Source organism: Rattus rattus, chromosome 1 (assembly GCF_011064425.1).
Source record: "Rattus rattus isolate New Zealand chromosome 1, Rrattus_CSIRO_v1, whole genome shotgun sequence".
NCBI lineage: Eukaryota > Metazoa > Chordata > Mammalia > Rodentia > Muridae > Rattus > Rattus rattus.
This window is the reverse complement of record NC_046154.1, coordinates 214,121,886-214,143,264: the sequence shown is the minus strand read 5'-3', so window position 1 is coordinate 214,143,264 and position 21,379 is coordinate 214,121,886. Positions and strand designations below refer to the sequence as shown.

Genomic DNA, 21,379 nt, shown 5'->3' with positions numbered 1-21,379 from the left:
GATCAAAGAGCGCACACGTGGCATCCTGAGAGCACCATGGCGCCTGTTTCCACCTCTCAACTCTCTGACACAGGAACAGTAATCTTTATAAATCAGTGACGCTTTCTCTAAAGAGGGAGTAAGACTGAGAAGAGGAAATTTAGCGATCTGGTGTGATTCCCTTTGTTTTATTTTATTTTGATTCTTTAAAAAAGCAGTTTAGGGCTGCATTTTACTTTCTGACTCAATTTTCTACATTCCAACTGCAGGGGCAAATTAAGAACAGCCACAATGAATGCAAAAATGCTTACGGCCAAGACATATTTTTTTGAAAAACAGTAAAATCTGACCTACGATTTTTTTTTTTGCTCTCAAAAGCAATGAAGGCTATCTAGAGAATATGGCAGAAATAGCAATGAAGAATGGGTACTTTTAAAATCACAGTACTTTTTATACTCACAACATCACTCTATGTACCTTTTTCTTCAGCTATATCAGATGTCATAACGATAAAGAATAAATTCATTAACATGTAGTGAATAGAAAATGCTCCAAGAGTAGCCTCCCATGTCATAAATAAGAACACACAGAATAACCGCTCACTTGATCCTGATTTAAGATAAGATTTTGATGGAATAATGACCAATATGAATATCATCGGAAGCTGCTAAATGACTTTAAGACTGGTAGAGTTACGGTGTTCTCTTTATCAGTTTGCTAGTGTATACAACTGTCTTCAAGATACAGTATTCCTACCGAAGCAAGTGAAGAAACACAGCTCCTCCAAGCCAAACAGCTCTGGCCGCCAGCGTTCTCATATGTTAAAATGCGTGGTAGAAAGACCACTTTGCTGTCAACTGAGCAGTGACATTACTTACTCTCCTTGCGAAGTAGCCATTGAATCTAATACCTTGCCACTTCACGTTCACTAGAGTTTTTTCTTTTAATTTCTTTCTTTATTCTCTTTTCCTTTTTTTTTTGTTATTTAATTATATCATCTTCAATTAGTCAACATGGTTTGTGCTGATTTGGAAATGAGTCGCATCTGCAGAATGGAAGCAAATTACTTAGAAACTTTTTAAGTGTTCCCTGCATTATGAATATTCTGTATTGTCTGAGGATAAATGAGAAAATCATCTCAGATTACAATGCATTTAAAGAAAAGTTGTGTGAGAAACAATACAGTAAAATGAGGTAAAAGAAGATTAGATTGTAGTAATTGATTAGCTAAAATTTACTCTACTTTTCCTCGTTTCCCCTGATTTTGTTCCCTTTGACTTTAAGATAAGTGCCTACAGGCTGGAGAAAGATAACTTTGAGAACTATCAGGAAGAGACACCAACTCGGTAGACGGCCTGCTCCTCCCGATGCTGTCACCAGCTGATACAGATGTGCTTCTCCTTTCAAGGTCCTCAGCATGTAAGGGCACACAACAATCCCAGTGGGGACCCATTTGTGCACCACTTGAGTGACATGTAAGCTCTACAGTAAATTCCAAGCCCACTTTACAACACTGTCAGGGCTAAAAGAATGTATTAGTCAGTGATAAATACGAAAGATGAGACTCAGATGGTCACGAACTGCTAGAGAAGAGGAACAAGAAGAGGAAATAAAGATAGAAAATCAAATATAGTTGACCTTCAACATCTACAGAAGATATATCCAAGGAACCCCCACAGACACACAAATCCACATTTGCTCATGCACTTTAAATAAAATGGCATGGAAATGAATGTAGCCTGCACATACACTTCCATAACTGCTAGATTACTTGTGACACTTTTTTCTTCAAAGAAAAAATGTTACTGAAATAATTATATAGCATCATTTAAGCAACAGGGACAAGAAAATAAAAAGTTTGAGCACATTCAGTACAGGTGCGAATTTTCCCAAATCTTTATGATTCTGCTATGTGCAAGTTATGGATCCGATGTGTGGAGTGTGAAAGGTGACTCTCTGGTCCAGCATGTTCTTTTTTTGCTTTGTTTTCCTTGTAATTTCTCACATTTCTTTTCTTTTCACCAAATCTGTCACATCAACCTGAGTCTTTTAAAAGCGCTCTAAATTGCCACGACTATGACTATGAAAAAACTTTAATGTTTTAGAGTTTGTGTATATGTGCACATATGCATATCCATGTGAGTGTGAACTCTACTCCTCCAGGAAAGCAGCAAGCTTTCTTAACAGCTGAGTGATGTATGTCTCTATCATCTATAAACACCTTTTTGTCCAACATGTTTATGTGTCTAATTTCCCTATATGTGTTTAAGCTTACCTTTTGTGCACATACTATATTTTATGGTAACTTAGAAGTATTTCCTTGGGCTATCATATAAAATAATCTGATGATCAAAAAACATATCAGAAATACTGCTGTTCATTATATTGTTAATGTGTGGCAAAAAATATTGAAAAGTTTATATATCCTTCAACAACTGAAGTATTTTTGTGAGACTATTTTATTCAAGAAAGTAGGAAAATGGTAAAATACAAATATTAACATAGTACATTTTACATGCTGTCTTAAAAATATCCATTATGTATGTGTGTGCATGCTTTCATCCATGTGGTTTCTTTAAAGCAATAGATAAAAGTGATGGATAGAATTCAGATATATTTAATAACCATACAAGACGTAATTCTGTTTGATGAGAATTCAGACCTCTGTGCCCCTACATTTTTGCAGCTCCTGACTTACAGGACATAATAAGCACCAAGTCAAGCTTTCCTTTATGAGTCTTATCGCAATTATCTAACATAGAAAGAAAAAGAATAGAGTTTTACTCATTTAACTGCTGGTCACTGCAGCAAGAAATGACTACAATAATAATTATGACAAATGCACATAATAGTTTTACTCACCTATGACAAGTAGCATACCACTGTGCAGGCACAGCGAGTGTTGTGTGTGGTGTGGGGGGTCGGGGGTCAGGGAGGGGTAATTAGGTTGTTTCAGATCTATCTGTGTCCCTCTTACCCAGACCCTTGTATAACCAACAGTGAGGGTTTAGACAACACTCATTTAATAGATCTTAAATAAACATAGCTGTTTAGGAGACATAAGTAACCACATAAAGAATGCACAGAATAAATATTATTGTCCACGCAGAACTAACCTTCTAGGACTTCCACAGGGAGAGAAAGTTGGGCTTTGGAGGGACAGCAATGGGTCTGTCTTTCCTTCTGCCTCATTTTCGTTTTACAGACAGAGGGTATTTTAACCAAAAAGAGTCTGAATTAATGGAAATAAAACTCATCAAGGAGTATTTGAGTTGCAGCCAGAGACTCTGTCCCTGGCAGCCTTAGCATAGGGTGTAACGGTTTTCACCCCCAAGTGCGCACCGGGAACTTCAGGGTATCACTCCGTGAGGAACTGCCTACCACTTGCCCACCTGATGACAATTCTGATTGTCTTTTTTGCATCTTTACCTTTATTCATAAACCAGATCTATAGCAGAGGGAATGAAAGAATGGTCCTAGCATCTGTATTCCCGAAGATGCTTAAAGACAAGAGCTCACTAATTAAATATCATTTCCCCCTAATTTCTCCTATGAATGCTGTTATTATGTTCTATAAATGCCGCTTCCATGTTGATAGAGCTTTATATGTGTATTTTTTCCTTTATTGTGAGGGTGGTTTCCTTTTAGCTGGCCAGCAAGCAGCAGTTCTCCCTCTAGAGCTCATTGGAATTCTCTTAGCTGTATGAATTATTTTTGAAACATTTAATGTGTACTTTTTAAGTCCAGGGCAAAAGTATCTACATTTGTCCTCTTTCAAAAATCCCAATAAATAACAAAGGTACATTTAGGCTCCAAAAAAGATTAACTGAACCATATGGGTGTCCAAAAGCCTGCCAAAATGGAGTCAGCATTGTAAATGATAGCGTCATATTTCATTTAGCTATAAAATAAGAACCTACAGTACAGAAAACACACTGGTCACTTACTCAGAGTTCATGATAGCAATGGCTGAAAACTTTCCCTGCAGATTACAAGTGACCTCATGTGTCCCTGGATCCCTGGAGGTGTGTGTGTGTGTGTGTGTGTGTGTGTGTGTGTGTGTGTGTGTGTGTGTGTGTGTGTGACAGACACAGAGACAGAGAAAGATAGACACAGAGACAGAGACAGAGACAGAGACAGAGACAGAGAGAGCTCTATTTTTGTCATTTGGCCTAGATTAACTAATCAACGATTACAGAGCAAATGACTTAAAACAGCACCTTGAACCTTGGCCCCTCTGACAGTCACATAATTTTTACCCTCAAAATATTTTATTAGAAAAGCTTCAAGAAGCAGCACAAGGTTTGGCTTGGAACACTTGGGATCCCATTAAAGGCCTCTGCTGTATTCCATTGCTTGTCTGGTCCAAAACAGCACACTTTACCCCCACAGAGTCTCTCTAAAGCCATCCAGAATCCTCTTTTCCCTTATCACACTGATACAGACCGGCATCATCCTCAGAGCCTTCTGACAGGGGCTTCAACAATTGGGAGAAAGGGGGAGCACAGAATTGCTCATTGTTTCCTCTCACAAAACCCTGCCACAGGGCGCAGATTAACGCCAAAAAATAGATGACTGCAACCAAGGAGGAACATTTTTCAGAATGCCTCCATGTGATTAATGAAGTAATAGCAGGAACCACTGTTTGACTTTCATCTGGTGCTTGCCCTCCTCAGCCCCTTCTCCTCGAGTATCAACAGATGGGGCACTGCATGTGTCTTTCCTTCAGTGGGTGTCAATGGGTGTCTTTCTTTGTTAAGTTCTCAAAGAATGCAACACTTCCATACAAGTAAAACTGCCCAGGTTCCTTTGTTGAAATGTTCAGAAAAAAAAGGCCAAATTTCTTTGCCATGTCTGAACTTCCTCAGAATGCAAATGCTACCATTTTGTCATTGTTGTTGTACCCGAAGAAGATTAATTCTGTATGCACTATGGTTATGGCAATCATATTAGCTTACATGGGGATATCACTGAGTACCATTAACTGGATGTTAACGTGCCTGAGTGGCTCCAAGTTCCAAGAAAAGAAGTCGCCCCCTACCTGGGACTCAAACTGGAGTAGTAGGGACTTGATTAGTTAATCTAGGCCAAATGACAAAGATCTCGTGGTGTGTGTGTGTGTGTGTGTGTGTGTGTGTGTGTGTGTGTGTGTGTGTGTGTGATGAGATGACAGGTAGGAAGAAAGAGAGACAGAGATAGAGACAGAGAGACTGAACACAGGAGGGATTCCTGTCCACATGCTTCTACGTATAGAGTATTGGTGCACAAGCGCCACATGTCTGACTTATTAATCAACCTGTGAAATGCCTCTGTTCTTTTGTGCTCTGTAACATTTCTTCTCATCATAGCATGTGTTTCTGTCTGAACCATGATCGCAATATTTGTCTTTTTCTGTACTGAGCTCTAAACTCCATAAATAATTAAAAAATTAAGATTTTAAAATATAAATCTACCTCAATAGTAAGCCATCTAGGGTAAATTAGTTTTTCCAGTTGTTAGATCTCCTCAGTCACACACTTCAGAAATGCTCTCGAAAGCATAACTTCCCACTAAAAGAAAACACCGAGTCCAGATAATTCAAAGGAGTACTTTTGATTAGACTTGAGCTTGACTGCTCAGTCTTTCTCAATATAAAATCGTGGGCTTTTTATCTTCTGATTTTGCTTTGTCTCCTTAGATTCTAAATGTGGTAAATACATACTTTTTTCCTATTCAAAGCTGTATATTGAAAGCCCCACAATATCCACGGTAGCTAATTAATCACGTTGGTGACCATGTATGTACAAATTAATGTCAGTACATACACAGAGAAATGCATTCACACAATGAGAGCTAAATCTACCTTTAGACGGAGGACAAAGTGGGAAAGAGCTGTGTGTACTTCCTGTCAAATTAACAGGATGAAGAATCAATTCTCTAGTCACAGCTATAATAAAAAGTAATGCAGATTGATATCACATTACAAGTTGTATACATTTCAAAGTGACTAAACGCATTTAATTTTAGATCATTTAAAAACAACTGTATGATGTAAGTCTGATATAATAACTCTATTTTATAAAGGAGAAAACTGAGAGGGTATAGGATTACATCCAATTGAACATAACTTCAAGTAATAAGAGGCAAGACTAGAACCAGGCTATTCTAATCTCATCATGAGCTTTTTCTCATACATTCTGTCAAATGTTTGACAAATACAGTATGTTAGCATATGCTTCTCAAATGACCAAAGAAAATATGACCAAGAAAACTACTTTGGATTTCTAATTCCGATAACATTTTGTGTAAATTATGTTTCACATATATCTTTGTGTGTGTGTGTGTGTGTGTGTATGTGTGTGTGTGTGTGTGTGTGTGTGTGTGTGTATACACACACATATGTTTTTATATTTTGTCACACATGTGCCAGTTATTTTGTATACCAGAAGACGATGCTGGATTATACAGAACTGGAGGCCCATATAGTTGTGAGCTGTCCATGTTGGCCCTGGGAACTGAATTTAGACCCTCCGGAAGAGCAGTCAGAGTTCTGAAACACAGAACCACCTTCCCAGCTCGTACATTTTAACTCAGTTGATTCTGCCTGCAGAACTAGTATCTAAAGAAAGGAGCTCCTGACCACTTTCTGTGGGAATATCATATTTACCTATATACATAAGAACAAACTCCATGTCATTCTCAAAAGTGTTTTTAACTAAAAATTATTTGATTTTGGTTCTGATACCTGTAAGACATAATCTCTTTTCTTCTGTTTAAATTAATTGAATTTTCTTTTGTGATTTCTCCTACTCCTCTTATTATTTGAAACTTCTTCTCTAGACAGAGGTCAAGTAAGTACTTATGCAAATTGCCTTTCACAGCAGACAGCCTCTGAGATGTTCAGAGATGCCTTCTTTTCAGATGCAAGCAAGCTCTGGATTAACTCATTCCCCTTCAGTGTGCCTAGGTCTAAGGAACAGACTTTAGCAAAATCATGGACTGTGCATCTTGATTAGGTTATGAATGCCCTGAGCTTCTCTGCCTTGCACCCTTCTCTGGCTATTTCATTTTTCTGCCCTTGTAAATACAACGGCCATGTTGTGAGCTGCCCTGTAGAGCTGTCTGCTCACTGGCTCAGGCACTAAATAGGACACCACTCCAGTGAGCTAGAAGCAAAATCCTCCACTAGTTGCACCTTTAAATGACACCAAAGAACTGGCTTCTTGTCACTCTGATTGCAGGCTTGTGAGAGTCACTATGCCAGTGATGCAGGGTAATCAGAAATAGTATTGGAGAAAAAGGAGGATAAGAAAAATAAACAAATACATACACCACAGGTCCGAATAGACATTCTTAGGGTGTTTTATTTAATTTTTTTCTTTGTGAGTTGCTAGTGGATGTTTAGTGAATTATGGGGTTATACAAACAAACATTCATTCCACTGGAGCCACATGGCTGAGAGAACAGACTCCCCAAGACTGTCCTCCCATCTCCTGACAAGTGGCACACGTGACACATGGGCACACAATAAGCAAAATATAACATGAAAAGTGTAAGTACATACAAAGTTTGGAAACTGAAACATGAGCCTCCAATACAGAATTTGTCAATTACTTTTGCAAATTTCTACAAATACTCAATGAAAATTTATGCTGTTTTAGTCTTTTTATAAGTGTACCGAAAGCATTTGCCTCTTGAACATCGAGTGCCTTATCTTCACAGTTCTTTGTGTGAGTGGTGTGGACATAGTCACAAACTCACCTGTGTCAGATAAGCTGTCTGTGATAGCAAAGACAATGCATCCTAGTAGACTGTCACCGCTAAGCTGTAGTACCTGGTTCAGGCCACCTCGGGATTTCCTGGTGGTCACTTAGAGTAAAAGCAGAGCCTAATGTGTTAAAAGATTTATAGGGAATTATTCTTGTAATAATTTTTAACTGAAGGACTACAGAATGGTTTTCTGTCCATTTTCCCACAGGTACCATCTTCAAATTGCTGAGTACACCCATACTAAGTCAAGACCATTGCTGAATCCTCATGAGTCAGAGGGACATCTGTTGCCACCATGTAGAAGACACGTAAATGATCATTGCTAAACTAACTGTTCTAAAATATGTAAAATTTAAATCCTTTCAAAACATCGAGTAGAAAAACCTGCAAACGCATTCTAGCTATATAAAGGGAACAACAGTTTTATCCAACTTTTTATATAAACATCTTTGAAAAGATCTCATCTTTACTTTTTGCTTCAAAATCCACATCTTTTATAATCTACATCCTTTTACTCATGTCATAAAAACAACCTAGTGTACTTTGCAAACCATTTACTCAACACATAGAAAGATTACTTTTCTTTAGGTAATCAGGACTTTGTACGTTTACCTGTTTACATTCCAGACCTACATAATGACAACAGTTGGAATACTGAGCAAGGACAGTAGTGGTGACATCTGTACTGAGAACATTCATGTATGCAGTTCCAGTGCATGAAAGAAAAGAAGAGTGCACACCACAGCTCCCAACGTAAGCCGGCCTTCATCCCTCATGCCTGAACTCGAGGAGGTAGCCCTTGCCACCAACCTCAGCTTCATACATGTACTCCCAGTGCAACCTCCTTGATCACATTATATGATGTGAACAGCTCATCCTTTCAGATATTAATAATCTCAACAGGATAACACATTCATGTGTCTCAATAACCTTTTGAGATTATCTTCAATAAAATTCTTCTTGGGTTTTAGAAAAATATAGGTAATTTTAAGTGAAGAGGTAAGAGTAATTTTTGTAAAGTACACATAAATAGGTTGAGTCTTGCATCATACCATAAGTAGAAAATCATACTAAAATTTCAGGTTTTGAAGCCAGGTGTCTTGTTATATATGTATAACCCCAACATTAGGGAAACTGAGACAGGTAGAATGCAAAATAAGAATTTAAAAGTTAATTAGCCCACATAATGAGTTTGAGTTTTGCCTGAACTATATGAGACAATGTGTGTGTGTGTATGTGTGTGTGTGTGTGTGTGTGTGTGTGTGTGTGTGTGCGCGCGCTTATAAAACCACAAACTCTGAACTCTGAATAAATGAGGAATTGTGTCAATGGATCTCATATTTCAAAATTCTCAGTCAAAACTTTTAGAACTTGGAAAGACTATCGCCAGAAGGAAATTATGTCAAAAGGAAATACGGTAAACGCATAGTTCAGCTATGCATAAACTCTGTATTTTGGAGACAGGTAACAGAGAGGGCAGAAATGTCATAATTTCTGCTTCCAGTCTGAGGTTACTGCCTCAGAAGACAATCTAGTTCCAATTGTTGTCAACCATCACAATTGTGCCTTCACCACAACAGAACCAGTCCCTCCAATTATTAGACATATGATTAATCTAGCTTTCTACAGGATTCTCAAATGATGTTTTAGTTTTGTACTTTCAGACATATATTTTATAGACAATTTTTAATTTCTGTGGCTTCAATAGCCCTTTTCTCTTTTGACTCCTTTGCATTCTTCCCTTAAAACAAAAAACCCAAAAGTGCTCTCATTCTGTTTTGGAAATATGTCATTGCCCAAGGCTGTGACACATTAATTGTCCTCCTTCAGGTCTTCCCGGGCAGCTTTCCTGTCCACTCAGTTTCCATTATTCCCCGGATAGTAGATACGGTATAAGAGAAGCCAGGATCTTGCCCTCCCTATGAGACAAACCTACAACCTCCATCAATAATGTATTTCCCCAATGGTTCCCAAGAGGAAGAGGGTACAATTAAAAAGGTCACAAGTCAGTGCTCTAATAGAACCTAAGGGCACCCTTGAATGAAACTGGCTCAAGCCCAATTAGTGGAATCAGTACATTTGTCTTCTCTTGGAACAACCCTGCTCTTATGGTTCCCATCAATTCAGTATAAATCTGACTGATCTTATCCAAGAAGTTAATAGAAAATGGCTCACAGTGGGAGACTGCCACCTCAGTTTCCAAGCTGAGACAGATGGAATTTCCCAGATGGTTTGTCACTGGAAAGTGAGATGCTGGATGTGACTTCACAGAGAGCATGGTGGAACAGAACACCTTCTTGGCCTGTACCCACGTCATAGTGAAGGATGCGACTGATTCTCTTGTAAATAGATCTTAATTGCCTCCCTGGCACAGCAGTGCCTCCCTCCCACCTCGAACGGTTGAAGTTCATCTACATCTATCACAAAATCATCAGGCACATACTTCCCCAGTGTGAGCAAAGTCAAGTAATAGGTGTAGTCACCCGGTTCCACTGAAACTTCATGGGAAGAAGGTCCACACAAATAAAATTGGCACAAGCGTGCATCTACTGTGTTAACGGCTGCTAAGTCGGGCAGATGAGGCAGGACTATAGCAGATGTAGAAATAAATGGATGTACTAGTCCTGAATAAGGAGGGGTCACAATTCCCTGCTTCTAAGCAAGAAAGGATCTCTTATTTAAAGCCTATTTTCCCCCTATATATAACTTAGCCATTGGCCCGTAGATAAGGAGCTTGGTGATAGGGCAAGTAAACAATGTGGAAAGGACGCTAATCCTAGCAAGCAGAGAGCAGAGTGGAAATCCTCAGAAGAGGTTATCTGTTCCAGAATGGAGACTTCAGGGAAAGTTTACATCAGAGGCAACCTCGTGCAGAGCAAGGAAATACCGCAATGAAGAAGGGGGAAGGAGAGGAAACAAAGGAGTTCAACCTTGTTAAGCACAGGTAAGAGAGGGTACAACATCTACCCCACCAGGAGCCCTGAGGCAGTTCACAAGGCCAAGTTAAAAAAAAAGAAAGAAAAACATTAAGGTCTGCTCAGTCTTTACCAGTTCCGTTTCCTTTGTGCACTTTAGGATTTGAAGCACAGGCTTAAGGGATCCCGTGATTTAGGGCATACTGTTGTCTAGATTTTAAATGATGAGGAAGACAGAAGGCAGAAAGAGCAACTGAGAGAACAGTGTGATGAACCACGGGCATGTGAGGGAGGTAGGAGCTGAGGCATTGTCAGGATCTGGAAGAAAGGGATGGAAATGTGGATGGAGGCTCTGAAGAACACTGGAAACAGAACTGAGTGTGAGGAAGGGAGAGCACAGGGTGTGGCTCCTAACAGGAAATAGAGAGGAATGGGCTGCTGTGAAAGAGCCAGCATTTGAGAAAGGGAGCGGGGTCGAGTGGGGAAGGCCAGTAGGAGAGGCACATCAAGTGGTGGAGATATGCTATCTCCGAGAAAGCTCAAAAAGCCAAGGTTAGCGATTTCTGTTTAAATGTCATTTGTAAATTAGTAGCTGAAGCTTTACAAGTGGCGATGTTCCCTGAGGCACTGGGAACAGAGGGAGAAGAGAAGAAAGGCCAGAAGTGTTTTTGGGAAACATGCACAGTTAAATTAAAAAGAGCCAAGGCTCTGAAACAGGAAGGTAGAGTAATACTGAGCTTTGATGCAGATGAATATTAAAAAGGAAGCTATCAATCACAATGTCAACACCAGCCCCCTCCAAAGGATTTACTGAATGCCTATTACGTGCTAATGGTAGAGGTCCAAATGGAACAATAAAGATTCAACAAATTTCAGTCCTTTAGAGTCAAAACTTGAATACTGCTTTTCAATTTATTTTGCTATTGTATCTCCTTTTAGATCTATTGATTTTATTACATATTACACATACACATGTGTGTTTTGCATGCATACCTGTCTGTAAACCATGTGGGTGCTTGGTGCTCACACCTGTCAGGAGAGGGCGTTCAGTCTCCTGTAACTGGAGGTCCTTACTGTTGTCAGCCACCATGTAGGTGCTAGGAACTAAATCCAGGTCTTTTGCAAGGGCAATAAGCGCTCTTAATCTCTGAGGTGAATCTCCACTCGTCCTTAATCCCTTTATTTTAGAGAGTGCCTGTGTATAACTTTTACAAAATCAGACTCTGAGAGTGGCTCAGGTTTATTTCGGGAAGTTACCTCAGAAGAACTCCATCAGGAATGTGCAAAGTATGGCAGGATGGGAAACGAGGCTTGTAAAAGACACAATGTTAACCTAATTGGAGACCAATTTCATTGACAAATTTTAGAGAACAGTGTGGTTGAGAGCTCAATCTCCATAGAAACATGAAGAAGAGTGGGTTGTTTTTTTTTTTTTTCAGTCAACTTGTGTTCGTTACTCATGGAAAACTGTCATTCAGGACATGAAATCTCTTAAGAATTTCAGTTTGCCTGGTCTGAATGGAACTTGTTCCTGAGCTGCAGAGTATCCACAGATTGATAAACAAACAGACGAGAAAACAGAAACAACACAGGTGTTTCCAGTAAGCAACCAGGAGTGCTTGAGCGATACAGGAATGTATATGCTTACAAAAGTGTTTGATGGGATGAAACTGGGGAACTCTAGCAAGATGTGGCCAAAAATCAATGTCAGGAAAGAGATAGAACCAGAAGAGAAGAAAATGGAGGCATCTGCCAAATGGGATCATAATGGCGTGGATCAAGAATTGCTAATTCATTTCTGTTCCAAATTTCTATGATAATGACTACTCTGAAACTTTTATGAAATTTAATGTAAGCATTGTTTTATTATTAGGTCAATACCAGGAACCCTTCAAATATGCATTGCCTGTTTGAAGAATTTAATGTCACAAATGAAAACCAAACAATTTTCTATTCTGATTGAGTAGAGTGAAATGAGATTTTTCTATCAATTTTCATTTTTTAATTCATCAGGCCATGATGAGTTCAATATTATATGGCAATATGGGACTTTGTATATGTGTTCTATTTAATTAAGGGTGTACATAGAATCATTCCAGAAGTTGGTTGAATCCACTTAAATAGCCAGCTGGGAACGGTGGGTGCATTCACAAGCAAGATAGTACAAATGCTACCAAAATTCTAGACATTCAACCTTTTCAATTAGCATGGTCTTTGGTGATATTAGTTACTACCGTGTACTAATTGATGAAAGACTCAGCTTATCACAAAGATCATTGTATTTGGAAGAATATAAAAATCATCAAAGGCATAATAGACACATACTTTTCCTGTTCAGGGCAGACATTGGTCAGAATTTAAAGTGACTACTGCTAGTCCTTTACATTCTCAATTAATAAAGCCATAAGAGAAAGAAGTCCCAAGACTCTCAAAAGCACCAATATAAGAAACTACAACTGCACTTTATGGTATTGGGCAATGCTGAAGTAGAAGTGTTGGAATTGCTAAGCAATTCTTGAGGGGCATAATGTCGCAAGCCAGAAAAGAAACTCTCAAGATGTCATAGACTTCTGAAATCTTGAGATTGTTAATTTTCTGTGTTAACTCAGAGGATGTTTTAAACTAGAATTGATGTTTAAATTAATAAACTCTGAACAAAGGAAATAACACCCCATAATACAGGTAGATTTCATTCAATGAATTGACAGTCTAAATATAAGAAGCAGTTTGACTACTCAGGGCACAGGGAGACGACAGCCTTTGGACTTCAACCAAGAACTCTTCTAGATCGCAGTTTGTCAACCCACAATAACAATTTTGAACTTACAAAGCTCCCTTCTTGCCTGACCGAAATCCTTATAACCAATCTCTATACTCAGATACAGCCTGTTGGTTCTGTTTCTATGCAGAATCATAGTTACTTGGCAAAGAGCTAAATTTAAGCATGCAATGTCTCTAAACACCGTAGTCAACGGTGTTACATGTTTAGTCTGGGACAGGCTCTGTAAAGCTCTTAATGTAGTGCATTGAAACAGATCCATTTATATAAGGCGACAGGTAAGCAACAGGGTGAGTACCTGCTGATAATTCCTGATTGCTTCTCCAGTCTCACAAAATCCTTATGAGCCAAGTTATATTATTTCCACATTATAGACAACATTTTTGAGATTGCAACTTGGGTGTACTAGTAAATACTTTCATGGAAACTAATGATTTAACTTACTGAAGTGTACATCTTTCCCTCTGCAATGCTTTGTTACAGAGATAAGTATGTTTACACTCATGTAAAGTATACCTGGCCCAATACCTGCTCTTACAATGCTGTTGCTGCGATTATCAAGCCTTTCCAGCACGAAGCATCTACCAAGATAAGACACTATTGCTAAGAGAAAGTCCATTTATACATTCAGTCCTTTATATTATTCTAAGAGAAACCCCTTGGCTAATCAGTTTTTGTGTTTTTTCTATATTGAGCTGTATGTTTTTCAGAATATCTTATATACATATAAATGCCCGGTCTGCCAAGGCTTACCACAGAAGGTGGAATATTATTAACGTACTTCAAGATGGAGACTTGAAAGATATAAAAAGGATTTGACATCTGGCATGGTGACTCAATTAATTACTGTGTTGGATTAATTAGTGTGCTGAACCTCCTGAGCCAACATCCTGAGTATTAGGAGAGTAACATTACATCGGTTGGCAAACAAGGAGTTTAAACGACTGTTCTAATTTAAATTTGATTCAAAGTTGTGTAATGAAGGGTTAGTAAGCTATATGGTTTTGATAAGGAAAAACTTTATCCTGCTATTAAAAACGTATTGAAGTACTGTCCAAATTCTGAAGATGCGATAAAATTGCATAAATATTTGACTAATTATGAACTGTTAAGAAGTCTAAGTACCAAAGCCAACATTTTGCCCAAGGTGAAGCAAACAATTTTTTTCTTTACTTTTAAATTGTGCTAAAATATTCTATAGATATTCTACCCAAAAAGCAGCATGGGAAGACTTAGACATTCCTAGAGATTAAAAATCAAACTAAAAAATCTGGAATCAACAGCCAGAACTTTTGTCTTTTCATCTATGAAACCCCAAATTAAAATGCAGACTTCTTAGGATGGATAATGGAACTAATCAATCCTCAAATTTATCTATTCTTGTCTAAATAAGCATCTACTATGGAATCAGCATGCTAATGAAGTAGGATAACTTACATATAATGACTTAAAGTTTGATTAGGTTCTGGAAGAGAAAACTTTTTCAAGGGAAAAATATTTAAAGAGTATACTTTAGTACAATATCTAAATTTTATAATTAAAAAGGTGTTGCTTACAAATAATTAAAGTTTTAGACTCTCAAAAGCATAAACTGAGTTAGTAAGTCATTTCTGTAAGAAATTATTAGCAACAGCTGATCTGGTACCACTGAAGACTCACTTGTCGTACAGAGTCGCAAAAATATCGAACCCTTCAAATATAAACTGCATTGTTTAAAAACATTAAATGTGGCCCATCATAGCTTGTGGAATGGCAGAGAAGTGTTAAAGACACAACATGATCCCCTATAAGGAGGAATAAGTACTTGTGTTAAACCTCCACAAGTAGGTTTATTTTTCATACATCACAGTTTGACAGATGATAAAACATCAGGAAACTACATGTATATGTGTGTGTGTGTGTGTGTGTGTGTGTATATATGTATATATATAATGTATGTGTGTGTGTGTGTCTGTGTGTGTGTGCACGTGCGTGTGTGTGTGCGTGTGTGTGTGTGTTGGTATAAAGATTTATAAAATGTTTTATTTTAATAGTGATATGATTTTGATTATAATAAGTGGGAAGAAACTTCACTAGTTCATAAATGAACTACAGGTGTCATTTCAATGGCAGAAGCTATTGATGGGATGTCTGAGAAATGATAAAACTTTGCGGTGGCCTCTGATGGCAGTTTTAAGTATGATTTCTGTCTTAGTTCTCAAATGTCAGTCAGGCAGTGCTAGAGAACAAATAGAAACATCAAGGTGAGGTAGGTGACTGGGAAGTCTACCTTTCCCTTTTGTACCTTTCAGTGGTTTGAGAAATCAGTTATCCAGTCAGTAGCAAACAGGTGACTTCTCTGACCTCAGAACTTTTATGGAAATGTGAACATAATTTATAGCGTGGGCCATGGAGCCTGGTCCTCGCAGTTACAGGCAGTACTGTGGAAGGGTAGCAAGGGTGTTTATTTCTCATTCTTTTTGGACACCTACACCACAAAATAAAGATCAATGCGCGTAGTATTACATGTGAACAGACTAAGTCTGGCTAAGCAGATAGAGCAGGGAGCTGATAAGTTGCCTCACTGGTCAACCATTTGACATGATTAAGTTGTTTCCTTTGGAATTGTCAGTCATAGTAATCAGAGACAAACCATTGGAAAATATTTTGAAGTCCATAAAATCAACAAAAACACCCCAACATTTCTTCCTGAAATCTAACTGGGAAGAAAACAGAGATAAAATTGACAAACATCTTGGAAGGTCCACATACCAAGGAATTATTGTTCAAGTCCATCTTCCCAGCGAAAGGGCCCCAGGTCGTTCCCACCGGAAGCTGCTGCCGACTCTGAATCTTCCTTTCCCCATCTCTCTGAAACACTTCTAGCTCTCCTGCAGATGCGAGAACACAGGTGATTAGAACTCCTGCACACTCATCCTAACAGTAGCACCTGTTCTGCATTTGCTCTACACATCCAATGTTTTCAGGATTCATAGAAGGAAAATTAATTGCGCTTCCCTGAGAAACAACTGTCCTTGATATTCTTCAAAGAATGCATGTCTTTATAATGCATTTACACTCAGTCCAGTTTCTTTTCTGCACTTTCCACACTCAGTATCCACAGAAGTCATCATTAAAAAGCAACATTTGCTTAAAAAGCACTGATAGGCTGCCAAAACAGGAGAAGACGTTGGAGAATGGGCAAAATTCTTGCATCTACTCAAAACATTTGAAGGGCAACTATGTAGAGAGTTTGTAATAGCACTTGAAAATCTTCTGGAATTATTAATAGTTTCATGGATAAAGTAAGTACATATGCAAATAAAGAAAGGTTCTTCTTTTCTCTCATAAAGCTGTCCTCTCCCTCCCTCTCTCTCTCTCTCTGACTGTTCAAGACTATATTCTTCGTATTCCAGAGAAACACTTCAAAACCACTAAAGGAAATAAATAAATAAATATACTACACACATTTTATAGATTGGGAATTAATTGAGAACTTGGTTCATTGATAAGTTACTATAAAATGAATAAAGTCTAAATGGCTTGAGCATGGTTTAAGATGAACAGGAGTTCTCATTAGTGATTCAATCAATATTTTTACCCTTCAATTACTGTTGAGTCATAAGACGATCCAAATCTTTTAACATTTTAAAATACTGTGTCATTAGTAGAGTTTACTCTCCCATGTTGGCGTTTCCTCTCGGCCTGTTCAACAGCAGATTAAGAAGGAGGGATTATTAAATAAAATGAACGCCTGTTGAAAAGCCACATGGATTAGAAAACAGAAAAAAAAATCAGAGTAGATTCAGTACCCTCCACTGTGATAGTCTCTGTAGCCACATATGTTTGTGTTTGGGGAACGTAAGATGGAGGACAGTTTCCATCTGCAGGTTATTGAAAGCAGCCCTATCAAACTGAGCTCAGTGATATTGCTTACCCGTTCTTTATATTTGTATCTTTATTTATTAAGTATCAGCATCATCTTTTGGGTTCTTATTATTGCCCATTTCCTAAAACACAATAGAGGTCTACAAACCTTTTCTATACTAAAATATATCACAATACTTAAAATGTTTCCATTATGAAATACAAATTCATCTGTATCTCCAAAGGGGAACCGAGAACACGTTTCCACTCTACCCTTAGGGACATCGTGTACATGGCCCCTTCTCCTCATACCTTTCCCTTGGCTACTGATTTAAGAACGCAAGAACCCATCACATCAAGATAGATAGATATCCCTCAGTGCGTTTTACGAGAGTAGAGCAGAACCAAGAGTGAGCAGAAGTGAGGAAAATGAATGCAGACTTCAAAGACAGTTTCATGTTTACCTTGGTGGCAAATAACATTCGAGTTCACATGCTAAGCTCTGGAGCTTATTCAGAATATGAGTATGTAATAGGTTTTTGTTTTTGTTTTTGTTTTTGTTTTTTGACACATGGAATAACAGACCCACTTCTGAGATTTTCCTCTGAAAGAGTTTTAAACCCTTGTACAATACTTTTGATGAATACATTGGAATCAGCAGCTTTCTCTGGAAAATTTGTCAAAGACAAAGCAAAGCCAGCAACCTATTTTCAAGGCAAGGACTTTACCAATTGAGTCATGCCCCGGAGCTCCTCTAGCAATCCATTTTAATGTCAAAAAATTGTGTAGAAAATGTCTTTCAATTTATGCATATCAATTTGTTTAAACCTTTAAAAATAATTTTTGCATTCACAGAGAAAGTATCTAATGTCTCTCAGAGATGAATTCTAAATTTTTTCAACTGTTAACATTTAAATAATGCCTTCATCTAAATATTAATAATTTTCATTTGGACATAAGGATGATGTCTAAATAAATTTGCTTATGTTTATACATTTTTTAAAAGCCATCATTTTTAAGTGATACCAGAGGAATCATGAACATCTTTGAAACCCTCCTTGAAAAGTAATTCATCCTGTCTTTCTGCTTTTGACATATTTCATTTGGAAAGGGTTCAGCCTCAGTCAAACAGACTCTTATCTATACCTGTGGATTAACAATCAGACCGGTCTTTAATGGAATACGAACTAGAAACTTAGGCCAGATCATAAAGTAATATCCAAATACCTCCTAAGTTGTCAGGCATCTCTGACTATGTCTTAAAATTTTAAACAGACCAAAAATACTTTGTGAGTTCTTAAATGCCCAGTAACTGTCTAAGCTCTCAACTCAACCTCTTCCACTTCATTAGTCAAGCAGGCAAATTCCAGTTTCCTTTCTTGCTCACTGAGAAGCTATTTTGAAGCTTGGGGAACTCTTTGTTGTTGCTAAAATAGCTTAAAAAACTAAATCATTTATTGGTAACTGTGTTTTTAAAAAGCCACACCACAATACAAGCTATTAATAAGTGTTTGGTACTAAGAAACAACAAAAATATGATATTGATGACTGGTAATTATGTCTGCCTTACATATTACTTAAGAATATACTATTTTAAATATCAATAGGCATTATGTGAAGTATTATGTCACTAAAAGCAAGGTGCTTTTTATACCATTTGTCCAATAATCAGTTGAGCAGTCCTTAAAAAGTTCTTCTTAAAATAAGAACTAGCCCTCACCACTTAGTAAAGCGTTTTCCAACTCTGTTGGTCCATGTTAACCAAATTTAGCTTCCTGTGCTTTATCAGGTTCCTGACTGATAGATCCCAGTACTATAACCAGATTGTCATAAAATGGATGCTTTACTTGAAGTGTAGAAGAAAAGCTAAACTGCATATGTAATCTGGGGCTCATTTCTTCATCTATCCATCCATCCATCCATCCATCCATCCATCCAATCTATGATTTGATATCTATCTATTAAGCACTAGAGCAGCAAACAACATGCACTTGGGCCTGGAACATGTTGCAGGTTATGGAGTCCGCATGGGTTGGATAATGAAATGATTAAACTGAGTTACTATCTGTATTTTAATAGAAGAAAATTGTAAGGATGAAACTCAGGTTTTCAATTTGCGAGCATGGGCTTTTTGGCCATGTGCCTTTTGAGAAGCCGAGGGATTGCGCAACGGTTTGGTGGAAGAAGGATCAAAGTCTTTATGAAAATAATGACTGGTGACGAGGTGAAGTTCAAGTCTCTGGAGAGAAGGGATTAGTGTGGAATGAAAGGCTTAAGGAGGGTTCTGTACCGGATGGTGAGGGAGTCCTGGGAATATCATGGCAGCCGGGGGAAGTGACTTAACACTTTGAATCTCAGTTGTCTTATACAAAAAAAAAAAAAAAAAAAAGCAATGATTATTGTTATGCAAAGAACCTAACAAATATTTAGTATTTCACCAAATGATTACCCAATGTCCCCACGGTCTGTGGTCACATCTTTCTTTGTCTTCTCTATCCGAATCACTTCATATTTTAGTTATCTTCCTCCTCGGATCTCCCAGATTTGCCTGTCTTATCAGAAGATTTCAGGCTTTTGTCAACTCTAAGTGTCAGACCAGCTCCCATTGCAGGCACCATCGCTGCCAGGATAAGCTTATTAAAATTCCACTAATCTTCTGTATAAGATCTTGCGGTCAGTCTCTTTTGACCCCTCAAAGGGAGTGTCTCTGCCCAGACCCCACTCCTTCCATGAGGCTGTCCACAGCATCTGCCTAGTGAAGGGTTCTGCTGTGCAGAGGACTGTTCTTTCCACACAGAGGTCGGTGTTCCTTATCATCCCTTCTTCCTCATCTCCTGCTCAGAGCCAACCCTGTTCTGGGAATTGTTACTGAGTCCCAGTAAACACCCACCATGCTTTTGTGTTAACAGACCCCATTAATGTTCCATGATCAAGCACAAAAGATGTCTTCCTGCATGATGTTTCTTTGAACTCAAAACCTGAATTATTCCCTCATATTCCTACTGCACCAGAGTCTATTAATTATTCCAGAGTGCTTTCTTCTTCATAATTTCTTTTACCTCAACAAAAATATGGACGAGTGGATCCACAGAGTTCTAAAATGTCTATCTCTGGGTAGACAACGCTCTTCGGTGTGTGGTATTTACAAAATTGAAATTGAACTAAATTAATTATGCGTATATTTTCATAATACAATGGGTGTCAATTGTAGGACATTTACAGTTGACTTTCATATCAGGAAGAATTGTCTCTGTGTTTTCTTCTTTATTTTACAGCGTTCACATGTTCCCTTTGGTCAGCCTCCTACTGCTCTAATGGACACACCTCATGTGCAAAAGATAGAGAGAACAGAAAAATGACGCCTTTATTTCCCTGTCTCCTTCATAGTTCTGTAGCCTTCAAAACAAAGCCTTTTTTTTTTTTAACATGCTGTGTAGGTTCACAGAAAGTATCTGAGACACTTAGGACACTCTAATCAATTTTGGTTAAAGATAATATTGTTAGTGCTGAGGGCTGTTTCTCTTATCTCCTTGATAATGCATACTTTTAAAAGTCTGTGATTACTCAAAGGCTTATGATAGCTCCACTTTAAAAAAAAAAAAGGAAGAAGCTAAGTCAAAGCATGGCCAAACCCCCCACAGCTTTTAAAAATATCAACCCACTTTTAGGGCTAAATAAAATAAATTGACCGGTGGAAAAAATAATTTCGGTCACCAGAAATGACCTCAAATCTTTTGCAATTGCTTCCTCCCTTAAAAGGATCTCTTAATATGCCTCTTTAGAAACAAAAGTCTATATAAATAGTATACAAAAGAGGAGAAAGATGTGGGATTTTACCCTCACCATTCACGATCAGCTGAATTCAACTGAATCCTGCATTGAGTTGGTAACACAGGCGTCTATGGCTATTTTCCTTAACATCTCTGAACTGTGGGCTCAGCTTTCAAAAGTGGTGTGGGCTTCAAGCAAATGAGATGATAGCAGATCCTATTTCATTTGCTGAAAATAAACTCTGGATTGGTTTAAACTTAGTTTTAAATATATAACGAAATTTCAAAGCAGGCCACATGAATTGGTTTGTAATGTTTATCAGGCCTCACTAGAGCAGAGG

General features: G+C 38.0%; 1 protein-coding gene across 1 annotated transcript in view; it reads right to left on the bottom strand.

Annotated features, from left to right (window-relative positions):
* The window catches only part of LOC116910927 (zinc finger protein ZFPM2-like), a 284,539-nt gene that overhangs the window by 51,583 nt on the left and 211,577 nt on the right, over positions 1 to 21,379 (bottom strand). The window contains exon 4 of the mRNA XM_032914678.1: positions 16,174 to 16,292. Within this exon, the coding sequence (XP_032770569.1) occupies positions 16,174 to 16,292 (119 nt within the window). The remainder of the gene's footprint in view (positions 1 to 16,173; positions 16,293 to 21,379) is intronic.